Source organism: Tachypleus tridentatus, chromosome 13, assembly GCF_004210375.1.
Source record: "Tachypleus tridentatus isolate NWPU-2018 chromosome 13, ASM421037v1, whole genome shotgun sequence".
NCBI lineage: Eukaryota > Metazoa > Arthropoda > Merostomata > Xiphosura > Limulidae > Tachypleus > Tachypleus tridentatus.
This window is the reverse complement of record NC_134837.1, coordinates 218,613,362-218,633,380: the sequence shown is the minus strand read 5'-3', so window position 1 is coordinate 218,633,380 and position 20,019 is coordinate 218,613,362. Positions and strand designations below refer to the sequence as shown.

At 34.0% G+C, this 20,019-nt stretch overlaps 1 protein-coding gene across 5 annotated transcripts in view; it reads right to left on the bottom strand.

The window, feature by feature from the left end:
• LOC143236670 (E3 ubiquitin-protein ligase RNF212B-like) overlaps nucleotides 1-20,019 on the bottom strand; it is a 131,488-nt gene that overhangs the window by 60,705 nt on the left and 50,764 nt on the right. For all 5 annotated transcript variants that reach the window (XM_076475059.1, XM_076475055.1, XM_076475056.1 and 2 more), the window contains 2 exons: nucleotides 18,301-18,366; nucleotides 12,537-12,592 (listed from right to left, as the gene is read on the bottom strand). In XM_076475059.1, coding sequence (XP_076331174.1) covers nucleotides 12,537-12,592; nucleotides 18,301-18,366 — 122 coding nt within the window. The remainder of the gene's footprint in view (nucleotides 1-12,536; nucleotides 12,593-18,300; nucleotides 18,367-20,019) is intronic.

Below are 20,019 nucleotides of genomic sequence, written 5' to 3'. Positions count from 1 at the left end.
AAATAAGTGGAAGAACCAGTATTGAAAAGAGAAAGGCTGTGATTAGAGAGAATACGCTCTACAGAGCAACCCCCTCCCATCAATAACAGCACTTCCCCAGAGGGGATGATGTCCATTAAAGTCCCTCAGGAGTAGAAAGGGAGACGGCAACAGTTCAACGATAGCATCAAGGTCTGATTGATCATATGTCTCTTCAGGGGACAGGTAGAGAGAACAAACAGTGATGGTATGAACGAAGGAAACACGGGTGGCTATGGTCTCCAAGGGTGTGTTGAGTGACAAAGAGAGGGTGGGCACATGCTGATCAACCAATAGTGTCACCCTTCCATGTACTCATCCATCACACAGCCTGTGATTTCTGTACAGAGAAAACTGCCAAATGGTGACTGTATTAGCAGGTTTTAGAAATGTTTCTTGTAAGGAAAGACATACAGGATGGTAGGAAGCAATCAGTGTTTTGATATCATCCAGATTATAACGTAAACCTCGACAGTTCCATTGTATCAAGGTGGCCATTTTTAACTACGGTAGGCAAAGTGGCTGGAGAGCCCTTCTGTTTATGACCTCGTCTTTTTCCTTACTGTCCTTAGTCAGAGGAGGTCTATCGATCTCTATGGATCCTGCCCTGGGTCGATTGGGCAGGTTTTTGTTATTGGAAGGGGATTCCAGTGACTGAGGATGCGAACGAATGATTGTCTTGCATCTTGGGGTTGGAGAAAAAGATGTATCAAAAGAAATGCTTGTATTTGAAACCGAAGGATGTGGATCTTTAGGTTTGTTAGAATGTATGGAAGGAACAGAGATGGGTGTGGAAGTCGATTCATTGACATTTTTAACTATGGAGGGCAAAAGGCTTTTCATTTGTTTTGAAAATGATTCTCTTGGAGGCACAGAGAGATCTGTCTGCACTCCCACTGTAGTTGTGGAACGAAGTGCAGCAGCATATGTCTGAGATGGAGTGGCAGGCAGCAATTTTGGAGCCTCAGGATAACTAATGTTATGAGTCGTTTTCAAATGCTGCACCTCTTTTTCCTCCAACCATTTTGGGCAAGAACAAAAGTAGGAAGGGTGAGAACCATTGCAGTTGACGAAATGTGGGTCCATGTCACATTCATAGGCATCGTGGTCCTTGCCACCACAACGAGCACATGTCAGGGAACCATGACATGATGTCTTTGAGTGGCCGAACCTCTGACATTGGACACATCGGAGAGAGTTTGGAATGTATGGCCATACCCTGCAAATTAGATAACCTGCCTTGATGGTGTCAGGTGCACATTGATGATGTAAATGTCAAAACGAGGGTATTTGTTGGCAGTGTAACTCCATCTTTGCAAGTGGAGATGTGCTTCACTGCAGAAACTCCTTGAATGGAGAGACCAGCGAGAATCTCTGACTTGGGGACGTTCTTCAAATCCCTCTCAACAATAACTCCTCGTGATGAATTCAAGGTAGCATGAAGGGTAACCTCAATAGGTATATCCCCAATTGCCATTGAATTCAAGAGGAGTTCAGTGTGTTGGGTTGTGGATGTTTCAACTAATATGTCTCCAGATCGAAGCTTCTTTACTGACTTTGGAGAGCCAGCAAGACCATCTAGTCTCTTCTGAATAAGAAAGGGGGACATTTGCCCTAAAGGATTTTCTGAAAGAGAATGCAATATAAGAAAATGGTGTACATGTGTTATAGATGTTGAAGATTGCTGCTCAGATTCTTCAAGACGTGATCGTTTACCTATTGACTGTTTTTTCACTATTTTATTTGAAATTTTTGAAGGAGAATCCATAGGGAAAAAGAACAATTTCAGTACCCACTGACCCCACCCACCATGGAGCCCTACGAGGGGACGCACTACAATGTCATGCAAGGACAATGCAGCAATGCCAAAGTTTCGTGAGCACTATACCCAAACACCAGCATCAGGCGCAATGTCCACAACACCCATTGAGAACTTCCAACACTGGTACTTGGTTGACTCTAGTCTAAGTGGACCAGCCGACTGACCCAAGGGGGACCACCCAAAAGCTGCCCGTCTATAGGAATTCAAGGCCAAAATGGTGTGTTAGGGTTGGACCCCTCAACCACCAGGATCCTTTCCTCCCCTTCACAGGTTGCCATGCACGGCAAACACGTGGGTGGATGTTTAGATCCCAGAGAAGGTAACCAGACAGAACAGAACCTTCCCTGGGAGGTCCCCTCACCACATACAGGAAACCACACCAAGGGGCCTAACATTTACTCAAATAATACTTTGAATACATATGTCTCTGAGTAAGATATACAAGGTCACTCTAGATTAAAACCAGCAAACAAAATATCCAAAATGAATGATAAAATTTAAATCTATATTCTAAAATATATACTTAACTCAAAGAATCATTCACATTACCAAAATATCCAGATATGCTATTGTCTTGAGTTTTATGCAGAGCTCTTTTAGTGTCAGCATGTCTGATACACAAGAACTTCACTTTTTTCTCATTCCATGTCAGTGATGGTACCCTACACCTCAGTTATCTTCTTTCCTATTGTACCATTCCATTGCTTCAGTCCATTTGGCAGCCATTCCCTGACAGTTCCTTTTCAAAATTAAAAACTATCAAGCATGGGCAGTGTGTTATTAACGCTGAAGTCTTTCCTATGAGTTCTACATTTTCAATTCTCTGGAATGGATCCCAGTGTTTTTTCATGTAGGGCCCTTCACTCACAACAAATAAGTAGAATCAGTGATGACGAGAAAACCCACTTCTAGAAAAAAAATGTTAAAATGGCTGGTCCAGGTTGAGAAAATTTTTATGTAGAGGAGTGAATAACGTGAACCTGACAATGACTGAAGAAGGTTGAAACGTTGTTTGCTCCTCTACATAAAAGTTTTCTCAATCCAAACTCTCAAATATTATGCTTTTACATAAATATATAAATTCTACCAGATCAACCAGTGGTTAGTGTCCTAGTCTTCAATGTGTAGGTTTCCTCAAACATAGCTGGGGCTGATCCATGAATTGGCTGGCTCTTCTGGATAGCCTTTATTGCAGTCTGTCAGTCTGGAGTCAGCCTGGTGAATGCCCCATCTATCCTATCAAGACTTGAGTACCACTTATAAGCTACCTGTAAAAGAAAGTTCTTCTTTAGCTTCAGAATGTAGTGGTCTCTTCAGGGGTATAATCACATCTGATACCTGTTGATAGAGACAGGTCACTGGGCCCCAACATTTCTCAAGCCTTGTCTCTTACTTTGGTGTTGTCAGGAATTGCAAATGGCAATAACTGCTTATCATACTGAAGACTGGACTCACTTGAAGTCTCAGCTGGCATTTCTGTTATTGTGTTGCTAATCACAAGAACACTGTGTTACTCAGTGCTTGAGTTATCCACCATCAGAAGAGGTAATGTAGTTCCCAGAGACTGGAGTGAAAACTTGACCCTAAATGTTGTGAATTCTCCCAGATCATATGTGTCAACTAGCAACACATCTTCATTCATGGACTTGAGCACCATGTGACTCAGGTTAGGCCTGGAAGCTCTAGCATTGGTGGCCTTCTTGCTCAAAAATAAGTCCTGTGTGTCCTGAAGGAGCTTGAAAGATATGTAGCATGAAAAATTTGAAGGGTACATCTCAATAATCAAACAGGAAAGGATTTTCAAGATTGAGCAAGAGAAGAAGAACACTGGGTATTCAATGAAACAGAGTAAATATGGCTAACACACACCTTTAAATACTCAAAAGTCCAATTTTTTCTGAGTTTTAATTTGTTAAAAATTCAGACAAATATATATATATATGTAACATTTTCTCTGATCATAATGAATTGGATATGACTATGAACTCAATAATAATCAAATAATATGTTGATAAGCTTAATGCATAATTACTTCCATCAACTGCAATAAAACTTGCCCAAGAGATTCAAGGATTTTTCCAATTCTTAGTTTTTCTTGGCTTACCTTCAATCATCTATATCCATGCTGCCCCTGTTGTCACTGTCAGACAATGGGAACATCCACACAAAACTTCCCAACAGTGGTTTCACTTTTGGGTCTTCTTTCATATCAACTAGAATACCAAATTCATATTCTCAGACACAGACATAAAAGTGTGGTCAAAACTCAAAACATATCCAACAAAGACCAGAAAACTCTCCCACTGCAGTCCCTTATGTGCAAGTACCATCAGCTACTCAAAAGCAGCTAGTGTGATACACAAACTGAATAATATAGCTTTGGATTCACATGAACAGTCTCTTGTACTAAAAGCAGTTTTTATCTTGCTCTTGCCATATAGCTTGTTAAACAAATAAAAGTCTTTTAATGTACCCAAATATTAATCTATTTGTAGTAGTAAAGAGAAGATATCAACATAAAATATCCTGTTCACCCCTTGAAAATTTGAGCAGAAGCAATATTGTTTTTTCTGACTCACTACTGGAGAACAGCAAGCACTTTCTGAAAGTTGTATAACTCCACCAATGTATATCAGCACCTGAAACTTCTCTAATGCTTCCAGAGTGATTGCTTTATCAAACATGTCACCTGTGACTATATGACACTGAATTACAATTCTTTGACTCAGGTGGCCAGCTGAATCCACAAACACATTGGTATATTCATTAAACAAGTCACTGAGTTGCTTTTGGTTCAACAAGTTCTGATTGTTGGCACTACTGTCACTCAAAGCTCTCAGGTATGTCAGTAGCCTCATATTTGTTCTCACTCACAATGCAATGCATGCAACTCTGGCATTATTGCTAATACTGGTGATTTCCTATGACAATTTCTGGATGTTTAATCATCCACAATTATAAAGCAGATCACTCCTTGTACTAATTTTGTCTGTTTTTTAGACATTAAAAAGTTAATTTCATGCATGGTTTCTATAACGACACTGCACAGCAATGATATGTTAGACCTTGTCTGTGTTAAAACATAGAATACCACATGTATAAACTGAGGTGCTGTTATTCACTTCACTTTATACACTAATGTAGCTCACTATTCCTAGATTAAATCTGTGTAGCACTAGATGACTTTCCACTAGAACATCAGCTCTCCTGTTTCTCAAGCAAAACTGACCGATAACCTCCACAGTATATCCAACTCAAGGATGCCTCTTTTAGATCAAGAATTTGAAACATATACTTCATTCTGTGAGTGACAGTTCTATATTAAGCTGGAGATCTATCCCTACTCTAATGTCTAGTCTATCACCATTCACCTAAACAAAGTCAGTATTCACTAGCTACAGTAATGGTCTCACTTGGAGGTCTTGAAAAATCACATAGTATACTCACCACAACTGTGCCTGCCAGGAACACAAGCTCTCGCCCTTATCTGCACACTCAAAGCTCCACCCAGCCCTGACAGATCTGAGCTTACCATTAAACTTTGTTATACGCTGCTGATCATTCAAGATCTGCTGATCAAATGATTATCATTGATATTCTTGTCTACTTTGCTGCTTGGCAAAGTGCTGATGTTCTTGGTTAGGGAGTATCAGCTGAATAATTGGCTGTTGCTAATAGCTTTGCCATCTTTACTGTGCTTGAAAGTATGGGAGTTCTTTCTCCATGCCTCTTAAGTCCAGAAGTCAGAAATTCAAATAAATTATGATACTTAGAGGATATTTTTTACTTTTGTGAATGTTACTGTTCTCAGATGCATTATTTAATTAAATAAAAATTATTTAGTGCAATAGTTGTTGTTGTTTTGAATTAAGCACAAAGCTACACAATGGGCTATCTGTGCTCTGCCCACCACAAGTATCAAAACCCAGTTTTTGCATTGTAAGTCTGCAGACATACCGCTGAGCCACTGGGGGGCTAGTGCAATAGCACAATTCATTTAAAAAGTACGATTAAGCTTCATTATCAAATGACTGGAAAACAATTACACCCAGATAAGTGTTTTATTTCTTTTTTTATGTGTATTCTTTGTTATTATAAATTGAAAGATAAAAATTACAAACTTATCACATTAGACAAAGTCAGATAAGATAATGAAAAACAACAATAAAATGTTTCCATGAAGTATCCTTGCTAGCAGCCTAGGTGTTACATAATTCAATATAGTAATAGCAGCTGCATGTTTGTTGAGTGATTTCTAATTTGAATGGCAGGATTATTAGACACAGTTCAAAGAGCAATAAAACAATAAAACTTGTATAGAAATGGATGTATACTGCAAGTCTTAAAGTATTTAGGATAAACAACTGTAGTTTCCTGTTTCAATTTGTATTATTTCTATAAATATAAAAAAAAAAAACAATGTAGATTTTTTTTCCTAATTTGTTGTGATGATTATGAGATTGCTCAAATGGACCTAACTCGTGGTCAGCTAAAATGGTGAAAATGACAGATAAAATATAAAGTTTTTCTGAAAAAAAAGTCTGTCATCTATTTTTGATGTTTTGGAAATTATGTAAGTAAAATTTGAGAATTTTCAAATGAAGAAAAGCATTTTTAATCTTAACATGAAAATCATTTTGTACTCAGAGTAGCCAACACTTTGACTCCACATATTCACAGACAGTTTTTTGTAAAAATAGATAATTACAGAATCTGATATTTTGTGTGCATAAAACTTGTGTCATTTACTGAAGATTTGCCAAATTTCTCAAAGATACATAAAACACATTAAAAGTTAAAAATGGAAAATGTGATGGTAACTTTGGTAAAATGTGAGTCACATTTACTGAATAAATAGCCTCTCAATGAACTTATCAATGAAAATTTCCTCCAACATCTGTGCAGCTTGGTCCTAAGTCAGTTCCTGACAGTAATCTGTTTTAAGCATTTCAGAACCAGTCAAGACCTTCTGACTACAACTGCTAAAATTAGTGCCTAATGTTAAACAAATCAGTAGCAACATATCCAAGTACTATGACACAATCTCACTAGTTCCCAATTAATAGGGTCCTATTAAAACTTCCACATTATAAAACCAATTTAGCCCATGATGGGCCTTGCCAACAATTTGAAAGACTGCAGCAGGTAGTTTGTACCAAAAGATTTGGTTGTCAGTCCAGCTTTCTAGGGCTGAGTTGTGTTTGGTATGTGTCTTTGAAAATACAAGGATGAATAATAGAGTTCCTTGTTAATACAAGAGCTGTCAGAATACTGGTTAATCTCATCATATATCAGTTAATCGAAGGTTAATTCACCACTCTAGCTATACAACAATGACTTTATTCTGAAAAACAGTGATAAAGTAGGTGTGATTGGAAAGGCAAATCTCAGACTATTTTCAGGAAAAGTTAGCTAAAGAATAAAGAAATGCTTGTGTTTATAGTTCTACAAGATCAGGTTGAACAGCTGAGGGTGTAGAATTGGCATCAATCAACATATTACTTGTTCTAATATTGATGAATAAACTAGCTGGTGGACTAGTTTAGTTAACCCTATAACTACATGCTGGGTCTGATGTGCCCAGCCTGTAACCACCAAAGTATCCAAGGGAGTAATTATGCTATAATTTTTTATAATGTAGCATATCTTCACAAACGTTTGAAGATTAGCAGTAAACATACAAGGCTTTTGTAAACAAAAAATCAGGTTTTTCAATTAAGTATTAGGATTTTTAATTATAGATTTGCTCATAACTTTTGTTTCTTTCAGAATGTTGACTATCTTAATATGCAAAGTAATTTTGATTTTAAAATTAAAAATACTTTTATTTATCTAAAAATTGTTAATGTTCATTTGCATAATCTCTGCATCATTCTATATGATCATCAAACGTTTTTTTTAATAAATCTTTATATTTTATCTGTTATTTTGTCAACCTTAACTCTATATGGTGTTGGTTGAGTTGACTGACCTCGTAATAACCATCATAAAAATTTGGAAATAAATCTAACTTACCTTTTTCTTTCTTCAAGAATAACTACGAATTTTAACATGACACTAAAAATTGCCAATCTGAATAGCTTAAACTTTGTAAAGGTATACATCTATTTACATTTATTAATTTTATTGACCTTAGAATTGTGTCTAACTAAAAAATACCCCAATACAGGTTGGAAATCATGTGGTGCACATGCAGGTCACATTACTTTATTGAATAGCAAGTATACCCCATGAATATTTTTATCTTATCTAATAAGTTTCTATTTTTTATATTTTAGTTACTTTTATGAAAATAAATAATGAAAACAAATGAAAACTAAAAACCTTGTGTTTAAATATCAACATTTTTTTTTCCAATAAAGCTTTATATTTTATCTCTTATTTTCTCTAAGGTAACATTATATTTAATTCTCCAGGTTGTTGATAAGTAATCAAAGTATAACAAAAATAAATGTTGCAAAGTACAAAATAAAATGTACAGCACTGATCACAAAGTTTCAAAGTACTTATGGTAAAAGTTCTTACTTCTCACTTTTTCACATATATTTTCTGTATTTAATTTATTGTTAGAAAATGACTTAGAAATTAGAAGAAACAAAACGAATAGTACTGTCTGCCCTTTTCAGTATCAACAACAAAGTTCCAAAGTAAATATCCTGAGAGTTTCTTTAAACCTTTTTACATTTATTTCCTATATTTATTCTACTGCTAGTAGCTGAAGTAGAAACTTTGAGTAATTTGATACTGTCAATAATCAAATAACCTTTTGCATCACAAGACTGCAGACATACTTTAAAGGTGTTCACCTACGTTGCTTTAGTCTAGTTCACATCTTCCTTTCCTATAGCAATTATGAAATGGTCATATGCCATTTTGGTATATTCTGGTAAAACTGAATTACATTTACAAAACTGATAACAACAATTTTTATTTTTGAACATATATTATAAAGTAATGCTAAATCTCTGAATATATTAGTAAGGAGAATGAATGAAATAATAAAAATGCACACAAAGTAAAATAGAAAATGAACAATCTTTTCTGAAATAGACATATTACAAACATAGCATCTGTGCCTGCATTTATGGAATGAAAGACTGGCATTTTTATTGCTTTTTCTTCAAACAGCTTATTCCACAAGATTTTGTGTACTAGACTATTTAACTCCCTTTTTCCTTACTTCTCAAGAAATATTGCATTTAACCAGAATGACTAGCACATGCACATGTTTGGCCATTCTCAATGAAACACAGATGTGTCTAAAACATTGAAATATCACATTAACTACTACTGAATGACACTGCTATTAACACCTTTACGCTGTGCAGTATTATGAAATAACCACAAGTACAGGTATTATCCCCTATATAATAACAAAGTAATAAAAACAGTGAGAATTAGACATACTTAATAGCTTTCTTAATCATATGTTATGTGAAGCCCACTCATATACAGAATAAATACTCTAATATCACAAGAAAGTTGAATGTATAACATATGTACATGTCACACCATGATGCTTTATCATTTCACAGAATAACTAAGCAAGTCTTTCTACACTTTCCACAACTTTTGCTAAGACCGTGTCTTTCCTTGTTAATCTGCTCCTAAACTTTGCACTACAAACTTCTTTTCGACTAAACACTCTAAATCTAATTATTAAGAATATTTCCCATCTCTTTCTTCTTATTCTTTGTTTAATGTTTTTATTTATTTATTCACATTTTCTGTCTCTTTCTTCTTGTTCTTTTTTGATTTTTTGTATTTTTCTTCTTGATTTCCTTTTAACTATTGCATTATTTCCATGACTTTAATTTTCTATCAAACACATTTTTGTTTGTTTTGAATTTCTTGCAAAGCTACATAAGGGCTATCTGCACATATTATCATCTTAAAATTTGGTTTGGATTTTACTTCATTTTCAACAAAACAATCCCATTCCTGACATAAGTTTATCATGGCTTCTACTGTTAAATGAGTTATTATAACTTACTTTATAAAAAAATAGGGTCAATTCTAGTCATTTTAATGAAAGCAAACATCTAAATCTTAATTTCAAATCAGAACAAGTTCCATGCAACTAACAGTAGGCCTAACGTCACAAGCAACACTAAACAGTTACTAACTTGTTAACTTTTGTACTTATTCTAGTTTTTGTATCTACTACAACTAGTACATAAATGAAAACACAAATTTTACAGCACTAAACTAACTAGCTGACTGACCTAATATATAAACAAGCATCTCAACAACCTAATCCTGTCTAACTCAGATATTTATACTTCCAAATCATTTCCTAAACTTTCAAGAAAATTCCACTTACTAAGACACTCATATTCTCAGACATAATATCAACCAATACTCTCTCTCTGGAAAAAAACAGCACAGTAAAGATGTCTAGCTTTAGAAAAACAACATTATACAACAATATGTTATAAATAAACCAAAGACAGTTTAAAATTATCTAAGCATAAATATATTAAATCTGAAAACAATTTTATATCAAAAACAGAAAAGCTAAGATTACCGAAAGATTCACATGAAGAAAGAGGATTAATGTTTTAAAATTAAATCTCTGAATTACATAATGTGGTATAAAAAAATTAAAAACTAAATCCCTGAATGACAGAATATACTATTAAAAAACTGTGTATTAAATGTTTTGTTCTGCTCACTTATCATTTTCATATTGTTACTATGATCAATGGAATTTCTTTATTTTAAGCAGACTAACTTTATTGTGATACAGGTATCTACTCTTATATCTTGTTAATTATTTTAACACTATTTTGGCAACACTTATTACAATTTCCAACAATTATTGACTTTTTTCATTGGGTTAAGCAGAGTAATCAAATATTAGTGTATATCATCTGGGATGAATAATTTCTGAAAAGTTCACATTAACTCTTCTTTTTGGGTACCTGAATCACTTTTTTGGTGATATATATAGTGCACAATAATTAAATCAAACTATTCATTCAATCATACCTCATAAAATGTTTAACTTGAACTGTTTCTTCAATCACATATCACAGAGTTATTAAGAATTCCTAATAAAATAAACTGGCTATACAAATGAAACTAAGCTAATTAAAAAAAAATAACTTTAATTAAATCAGTGCAAATTATACAATACAAAATGCAGCATATAAGAGTTAGAATGTTTAATCATGAGCCACAAAACATTTTGCTCAATCACCCATTCTGTTGAACTCAAACAGTGTCATTGAAATTTGTAAGCATTATAAACCTCTTAAAGTATCTGGATAGATGTGTAGTGGTTTGTGAAACACATCAGGTGTTTATTATGTAATATATATAGGTGAAAATTCAAAAGTTCTTCAAATGTATGCAAATGTGACTGCAAAAAGAGAATTTACAACAGAGAACTTACTATGGTAACTGCATAACTTGTTCTAATATAGTTACTATTATATATATATATTGTAGCACATCATCCTTTTTTGGCACTACTCAAAGTTTCTTATAAAAGAGGTTGTGGTAAAACTGCATGGTTGAAAACTGTATACTTTTTACAGAAACATCAATTGTGCAATGGGATTACTGACACGTGGAGAATATAGCCTCCAAACTGTTTTTACTTATGGAATGACTAGATGTTGACACATGTACCTCATACATTCTGAGAGAGATGATACAATTATTTTCCCTATATAATGTTAGCTATCACAGTTTGATCCAGAATCTGCCTACAAAGAGATCTTCCTCCACATCTACATAAATATGTTTATGTCTTTTTACTGAATTATATTTGTTTTTCTTATGTCTTGTATGTAAACTAAAATGTTTTTGTTTTGCTGGTTTTGCATTGTGTTCACTTTCTTTCTTAAACTCAATTACAAATACAAATTCAAATCTCCATAACATTTCTGACATTGTTCTCACTATTGAAGTTGCAACACTTACCTGTAATTAGTGCATGTGAGAAATCGAATTTTATATAAAAATTGTCATGTAAAAATGTTTCAATGGCCATCACATTCCTTTTGTTGTTTTTTTACAATATAAAAATATTTTTATGACATATTACCATTTATTTAAATATTAGCACAGTGCACTAGGAATGCTTACAATGTCTATGGATATATGTATCAACACATTACTCATACAAAATTTTGCAAGTTGGCTTGAAACTTAAAACTATATCTATATACACTACAATGAAACCATAATTAAATCACAATTCACAAACCTTGTTTAAAAATTAATTTTAAACATTACTATTATTTTCATATTATTATACATATTTAGGTGTGAATAAAGGAATATTTTCACTATGATTACTTTGTTCCATAGCATTTTATGTACACTTTTAAGAATCATTTTTAAGTTGCTTTCAAATATATGCATGCCCATTATCATGCCAATTTCATCAAAACTACTAAACTTTGTTTCATAATTCACATTTTAATGTTAAACAAATTATAAAAATGAAATCTGCTGATGAACAAAAATTAAAAAACATAGTGCAAAATTATACGTTTCTCATTTATGCTTTAATTATATGAATTAAAAAACAACAGTCTGAAGATATCTTAAGCTGTTTCATGATTTTTCATTAAGTATCTCTTTTAATCAAGAAAAACATTCCATTATTGGTTTAAGAACTTTAATGCACTACTTTATATCCATTAAAACACCAATAAATAGAATTAAATAATTATTTACATACCATTTAGTTGTCTTGGTGATTCTGTTATTCCTTCAGATGTATCAGTAAATGACTTCCTAGAAAAGAACAACTTGTTTTGTATCACAAATAAGTTATATTAAAGAGTATATTTTTACATCCATATTCACATTTTGCTACTAGTTAACCTACAAGTTAAAACTCAGATGTATAAAGTACTGAAAAATTAAATTATTGAATAGCTTTTACACTAATATATTTGTTGTGATACTAAGTATTTGCCCTTGGAGAAGGGCAAATGATTCTCTTGATCACATTCATGTTCAAAATATCTGATACCATAACATCAAGATGTAAAAGACATTAACTATCAAACTATCAACTAGGAAGAAAAGAAACAGAAAAAAATGGACAGACAAGGAAGTGAAGAGTAAGGCTATGAGTTAGAACCTGAATGACTCATTAGTTGGTCACTAAAGAAATACAGAGTTCTGCAAACATAAACAAATGTGCCATGAAACTTCAGCTAACTGGGTATAAAGGTTACTGTTTGGCATTTTATAGCTTGAAGAAACTAGACTTTTTTGCACCAAAAAACTTGTAAAAGAAAATAAAATGACAGTGAGAGTATTATAAAGTGTGATTGGAAATTAAGTTAAAACTAAAACAGTGGCCCAAAGTCAGATAAAAACTTAAAGAGAATTAAAACAGCCAATGGCCTTTAAAAATTTAAAAACACAACTGAGGTTGACATTGTAATCATTACCAATGACATTGTCTAACGTCAGGGGTGAACCCATAGTAAAAACATGTCTAAAATGGTCCCATTGCTTACAGTCGTAATGACAGCACAACAGTAAAATGTGAGCTATTGTGACTTGAGTGTCACAGACCACACACTGGTACATCGGTCCCAGATAAAAGGAAATGATGAGTTAAAAAACTGTGGCTTAGCCTAGCCAGAACAACTTCCTTTTTCTGATCACTACGGAAGAAAGACAGCCAAAAAGCAACAGAAAGTTTGATCTGGAAAAGCTTGTTATCACGTTGCTCTCTCCAAGTCGACTGCCAACTGGGGCAGAGCTGAGTCTTGAATCCAGGACCATTGTCCATGTATGGGATAGACTGCAGTGACAGCACCAAAGCAGATGGACTTAGCTACAGTGTCAGTGAGCTTGTTCCCATGAATACTAAAGTGGCCTGGTATCCAGAAATGAATGATAAAGAGAAATAGACCAGTCAGTTTTAAATATCAATGATAACAAGGTGAGAACTAATGTGAAGAGATTCCAAGGATAGTAGAGAGTTAAGCAAGTCTGTATAAACAGTACAGTTTGTGTACTGCATAGCTTCTACATGATTCAGGGCAAGAGAAATGTTTGTGGATGAAGATTCCAGTAATTGAGGGCATGAATGAATAATTGTTTTGCATCCCAGAGTTGAAGAAGAAGGTGGACCTGAGGAAACACTCAAACCCAAAGTGAAAGGAAGTGAACCCAGGCAGCCAACAGAAGGAGTGGTGGGGACAGAGATGAGAGTAGACATAGACTGGTCAACTCTTCTAATCATGGAAGACAAGAGACTCCAGATGTTTTGCAAACTACTCTGATGGAGCAACAGAGATCTGCATGCACTCCCACTGTGGCAGTAAAATGGAGTGCAGCAGCATATGTCTGCAATGGAGTGAGGTACAATAACTTCTGAGCATCTGGGTAGGAGATATTGTTGAAACTCTTTCTCTTCCACCCACTTAGGGCAAGAAATAGAGTAAGAGGGATGTGAACCACTACAGTTAACACAGTGTGGTTCCAGTTTGCACTCTTTGAGTCTTTGAGTGACCAAACTGTTGATGCTGGAAACATCTGAGAGGGTTGGGAATGTATGGTCATGCCTTACAGTTCAGATAACCTGCCTTGACTGTGGCAGCTGGACATGATGATGTAAATGTTAAAATCAGAATATTAGTAGACATCATCATTCCATCTTTGCAAGTGGAGATTTGGCACACCACAGAAACACCTTGGCTGGAAAAACTAACAAGGATCTCCAACTTGGGGAAGTTTGTCAAGTCCCTCTTAACAATAGCTCCTCTTGAGGAATTCAGGGTAGTATGGGGAGTAACCTAAATGAGTATATTCCCAATGCATGTTGAACTCAGGAGGAATTCTGGTGTGTGTAGTGAAAATGTTTCCACCAAGATATCTCCTGAGTACAGCTTCCTTAATGACTTGGGGAACCAGCAAGCCCTTCTAATCCCTTTTGAATAAAAAAAGAGGAACATTTGCTCTAAATATTTCTCAAACAATGAATGCAGAATTAGAAATCAAGGTGGTGAGTTGTCCATACATGGTAGTTTTCTGACTCTGGAATGTTCTTCAAGTCCCTCTCAACACTAACTCCTCATGAGGAGCTCAGAGTAGTATGGAGAGTGACCCCTATGGGTATCTCCCCAATGTTCTTTTAATTCAGGAGAAGTTTTAGCCTCCAGAATGTAACTTTCTTACTGACTTAGGGAGCCAGCAACCCCTTCTAATCTTTTCCAAATAAAAAAATAAAAATCTGTCCAAAGATTTTTTCAGATAATGATTGCAAAATGAGAAAGCTAGGTACAGAAACTGACTGATGGTGACTGCTGAACAAAGTCATCGATTAATGGCCATTTACCAATTATCATTTTTTTAACAATTTTTATTTTTTGTTCATGAATTGGGGTATCCATAATAAAGTAAGAACATTTCAGTGCCCACTGTCCCCAACCACCATGCAATGCCAAACAAGAACACTGCAGTAATGCCAGGGTTCTGTGAGCACTATACCCAAACATCACCATTATACACAATATCCACAGCACCTGTTAAGAACATCCAACACTGGTACTTGGCTGACTCTAACTCAGGACTGCTTGTCAACAGGCATTCAATGCCAAAGTGGTCTATTAGGGTTGGACCCCTCAATCACAAGGATCCTCTACTCCCATTCACAGATGGCCATGCACAGCAAACATGTGGGTGGATGTTCAGATCCCAGAGGAGGTAAACTGAAACAGAACCTTCTCTGGGAGATCCTCTCACCATGTACAGAAATCCACCTTGAGGGGGATACAAAGGGAGAGAGTTACTGACAAGACATGTGATCTTCAGTTCGTCAAAATGGGAATTGCAAAAAGAAGTAGGCAAACGGGAAACATGGAAATGTAAGAGAGGTGAAGAGTTCATGGCATAAAAGAACAGGACTGGATTCGTGAGAGACAAAAATAAAGGATGAATGACATCAGCCTCAAACCAAACCTTCAAAGTATTACAAACACCTCTGAAGACTTCATGGTGAAGAAAATAAGTGAGATGGAGTTCACACAGATAAGAATTGGGAAGACAATGATAAAGAGATAAGCAACAGAATCATGTAAGCAAAGACAAGGTAAAAGGCAAAATCTTGACCATGGTACTGAGAACTGAAGGCCATTAAGTTCATAGTATAGAGCTTCAAACAGTAAATGAAGAGAAGGCAAGTAACAATTGAAATGGGTAAGAAATAAAGGTAAAGAAAAGAAAACCAAATAATAGAGAGTATTACTAGAAACAGAAGATTAGCCCCCCTAGTTGAAAAGGGGGAGAGATCCTGGAGTAAAGGAGAATGAGACATTTGAAAGTAGGAATGAAGTTGATCCAGAAACAAGCCATCATGGACACATATGTCTGGAGAAGAATAAAAAAATCAAATAATCTTCAGTGTAAGATTATGCAGTAAGAAATGAGAAAAATCAAAAGACACACAAGAAAGGGGGAAAAAACCTGAATAATCAAATATACAAAACGATTTGGAGAACATTTTCCTCAACAGATATACAAAGACCTAATGGGAGCTTGGTATGTAGAAATAACCAATCAAAGTTGTCATCAATATGATGAATTTCAGAAAGAGAGAATAATGCACTTTTGATGTTGGGACAAAGAGATGAGAAAAAGAAGGCAGCTAAGAACCCAAAATGTGATAAACTATGACAAAAATGCCTTCAACACTCAATGAGCCTCTAGTAGATACAGACATAGTAGGCACAGTATCAGCAAGAATTCATGGTTGAGTATTTCTTGAGATCAAGAATCTTGCTTAGTTACTTAGTGCTAATGAAGCTTTAAAGTAAATAATATTAACATTGTGAAAAGACAGAACAAATTTCACAAAAATGAGTGTTTAAATTTTTATTGCTTTATATTTATATCATAAACTAGTGCAGTTCATGTCAAAACACATGCTTTAGGTAGAAGACAGTTCAAGTCTAGCAGCATTCACAAAATGTCAAAGGCAGATGAAAGATATTTAGATACTTTGTACAGAGAAGTGAATTATTTCAGAACATGAGAGTAGCTTCAGTAGTTTCTGACCAGATGTGATTCTGGTTGGAAGAGGCAAAATTTGCTTGTGCTTGTGAATCTCACTTTATTTGCTGCATCTTTTGCTAACTGCACACTTTCATACAAAAGCCAAAACATTTCAGTTTATTTTCTAAGTAAATTTTATTTCCATTTTCCCTCATTTAACAAACTGCAGTTTCTTCTATTTAGTTTTTTTTTTCAATTTTTATTTTCATTTTAACTTATCACATTACAGTATTCCTTTACCAAGTCAATCAACCATTCTTTTGTTTGTTTTCAATTAATAAAGTTGTTTTTGTCTAACTTTACATCATGTTTTTTGTCTCTTTCACAATACCCCTAATAAATCAATATATATATATATATGGTCTTCTACAAATTAGCTTATTGAAATCTCCATTTTCTTGTGAAAATCAAGTAATTGTGTATTATATTTTTAGTGACAGAAAACTACATTCCATCATTTACAATCACAGAAAGGGAATGTTGAGTCTTGAGCCACTTACTTACTTCATCTTTTTTCCAGGAAGTAAGCACTAAGAGTAAAAAGTATTTTCCATATTTGATTATTATATGCTTATTTGTGATCTCACTGTGTTAAAAGTTTGCTCCTTCTCCTAACATTCATAATTTTTAGGTTTTAAAATAGCAAATGGAAATCACATAAACATGCATGAAGAATGATGCCAGCTGAATGTCAATACTGTCTTTTGCTTGTCACAATCAGATCATTACTTATACAAAATATTTATAACCACAAGTAGATTTTCTTGATATCTTATTTTGCAAAACAAGAATAACAAAAAAAATGCAAATTTTTCAGTTCTTTTAACATAAATTAGTAAACTGAATCCTTCTTTTAAAACAAACCAAGTTCACATGTAGAGTTTTAAGTTGTTCATAAGTATTAAACATTTATACAATAGTATACAACCACTTAAATGTTTAAAGTAAAAATATGTTCACAATTGGTTATGGTTTCTTAAAACCCCCAGTGGCTTAATGGTATGTCTAAACTTACAAGCCTAGAAAGTGGGTTTCGATACTCTTGGTGGACAGAACACAACCCATTTTGTAGATCTGTGCAAAATTACAAAACAACCAAACAAGCTTTCTTAAAAAATACATGAAAAATGAAAGCTTATTGTTCAGAATACTCAAATAATATCAAGAAATGACATAAACTATTCTGTGATGATACTGTCTTATATTATTGTATTTTTTAAACAAAAAATTGGATGAAAAGTTAATGTATTTAAGTTGTGTAATAAATTCACACAAAGGTATGCTACATAATACTAAATATAATCAGTACATTATTAAATCTGTGAGACTGGAAACCATTAATGATATTTTTTGTTTTCTTAAGCTTGGTCATAATAGTATCTTATCATTTTTAAGCATGAAATTTGTAAAATAATATGAATGCTCACCTCAAATCATTCTGAATGAGTTTCTTGCGTAAGATGTGATTTTCTTCTTGAAGTGTGGCATTATCACTAAGGTACAAAAAACTTTCAATGCTTTCAAAAGTCAAACAAAAATAAATTTCTAGAGTTATACAATAATGTTTTTAATGGTAGCACAGTTTATATTTTATACTCAGAAAATATTTATATATTTACTAACATTCTAATATGAAATATCCTCAATCCAGTCAAAAATATATCAATTCATTTTCAGGTGTTTTGTTTTTGTGGCAGATAACTGTACTGTTTCTTATTTTACCTGGTACATGTAGGACTGCTCTACTGTTTTCACATGGATCAAATATATCTCTGGTTATATACGATCCCATTTTCTGATTGGTCAACTAAAGAGAGAAGCTGAATAATAAAAGTAATTTTGGAGGATACTAAATTTGTCTTTGAAGTCTCATTCATGTTTCTAGCTTTTTTAACCATTGATTCTGTTGATTGTGTTTACTCAAGTGCTTTGATTACAACAGTTCTAGGTTTATTTGCAAGTACAATTTATATTCTAATTTAGCTTTCCAGAGATTCAGCAGCAAATCTGACAACTTATAATGTTAAAATATAAGTATTGATACTAATAATGGACACAGTAAGCACAGAGATCTATTGTGCATCTTTGTGCTTAACAACAAACAAAATTCACTTTTTTACTTTCTTCTTTTGTAATCAAAGTATACTTTTATTGAGTTCATCATATTTTATATATAAACACATCAATGCAATGTTCTGACTACATCTACGAACAACCAATATTTGTTTCTTCTTTAATCAGTGAATAAAATGTTTGTCTTTATTAAGACCATCAATAGGGGAAAGGGGGGTAATGAGGGAATTACCCCCAGCTATAGGGTAGTTACTTAAAGTACCATAGGTAAACAGTTACCTCTGACCCCAGAATAACTCTTGGTGACCTTAGATTTTAATTCAACTTTGCATCATTTCTTTTTTTGTACCTACAACAAATTACTACATCTATCCTTCTGCATGTTGACTGCACAATCTCTAGTTATTATAAAGAACAGGTTAGTGTAAGTTAATTTCTTATTTTTATTTTCATACTAAGGCTACCTGCTACCATCCTTAATTTTGAGCCACTAATTAGAGAGAAAGAAGCCAGCAAACATCCTCTATCACCAAGATAATGGATTGATGGAACTCTTATAATGCTCTCACAGTTTAAAGTAGGGAAAACTCTTTTAGATATAATACAAAATCAAACAAAGCTCACCAGCTCCAAAATATAGATATATAACAGAACCAACCCTTATTTTTTCTTCAGTACAATACTGTTTTATTTTTAGTTTTGTCAACTAATATTTTTTATATTGTTTACATTATTTTTATGGTTTGTTTGTTTGTTTTTTAATTTTGCGCAAAGCTACTCGAAGGCTATCTGCACCAGTCTTCCCTAATTTAGCAGTGTAAGACTAGAGGGAAGGTAGCTAGTCATCACCACCCACCACCAACTCTTGGACTACTCTTTCACCAATGAATAGTGGCATTGACCATCACATTATAGCACCCCTATTGCTGGGAGGGCGAGCATGTTTGGTGCAACTGGGATTTAAACCCACAACCCTCAAATTATGAGTCAAACCCCTTAACAGGCTTGGCCATGCCAGGCCTTTATGGTTTGTACTGATTAATATTTGAAAAATAAACTAACAAGCTAAAAAC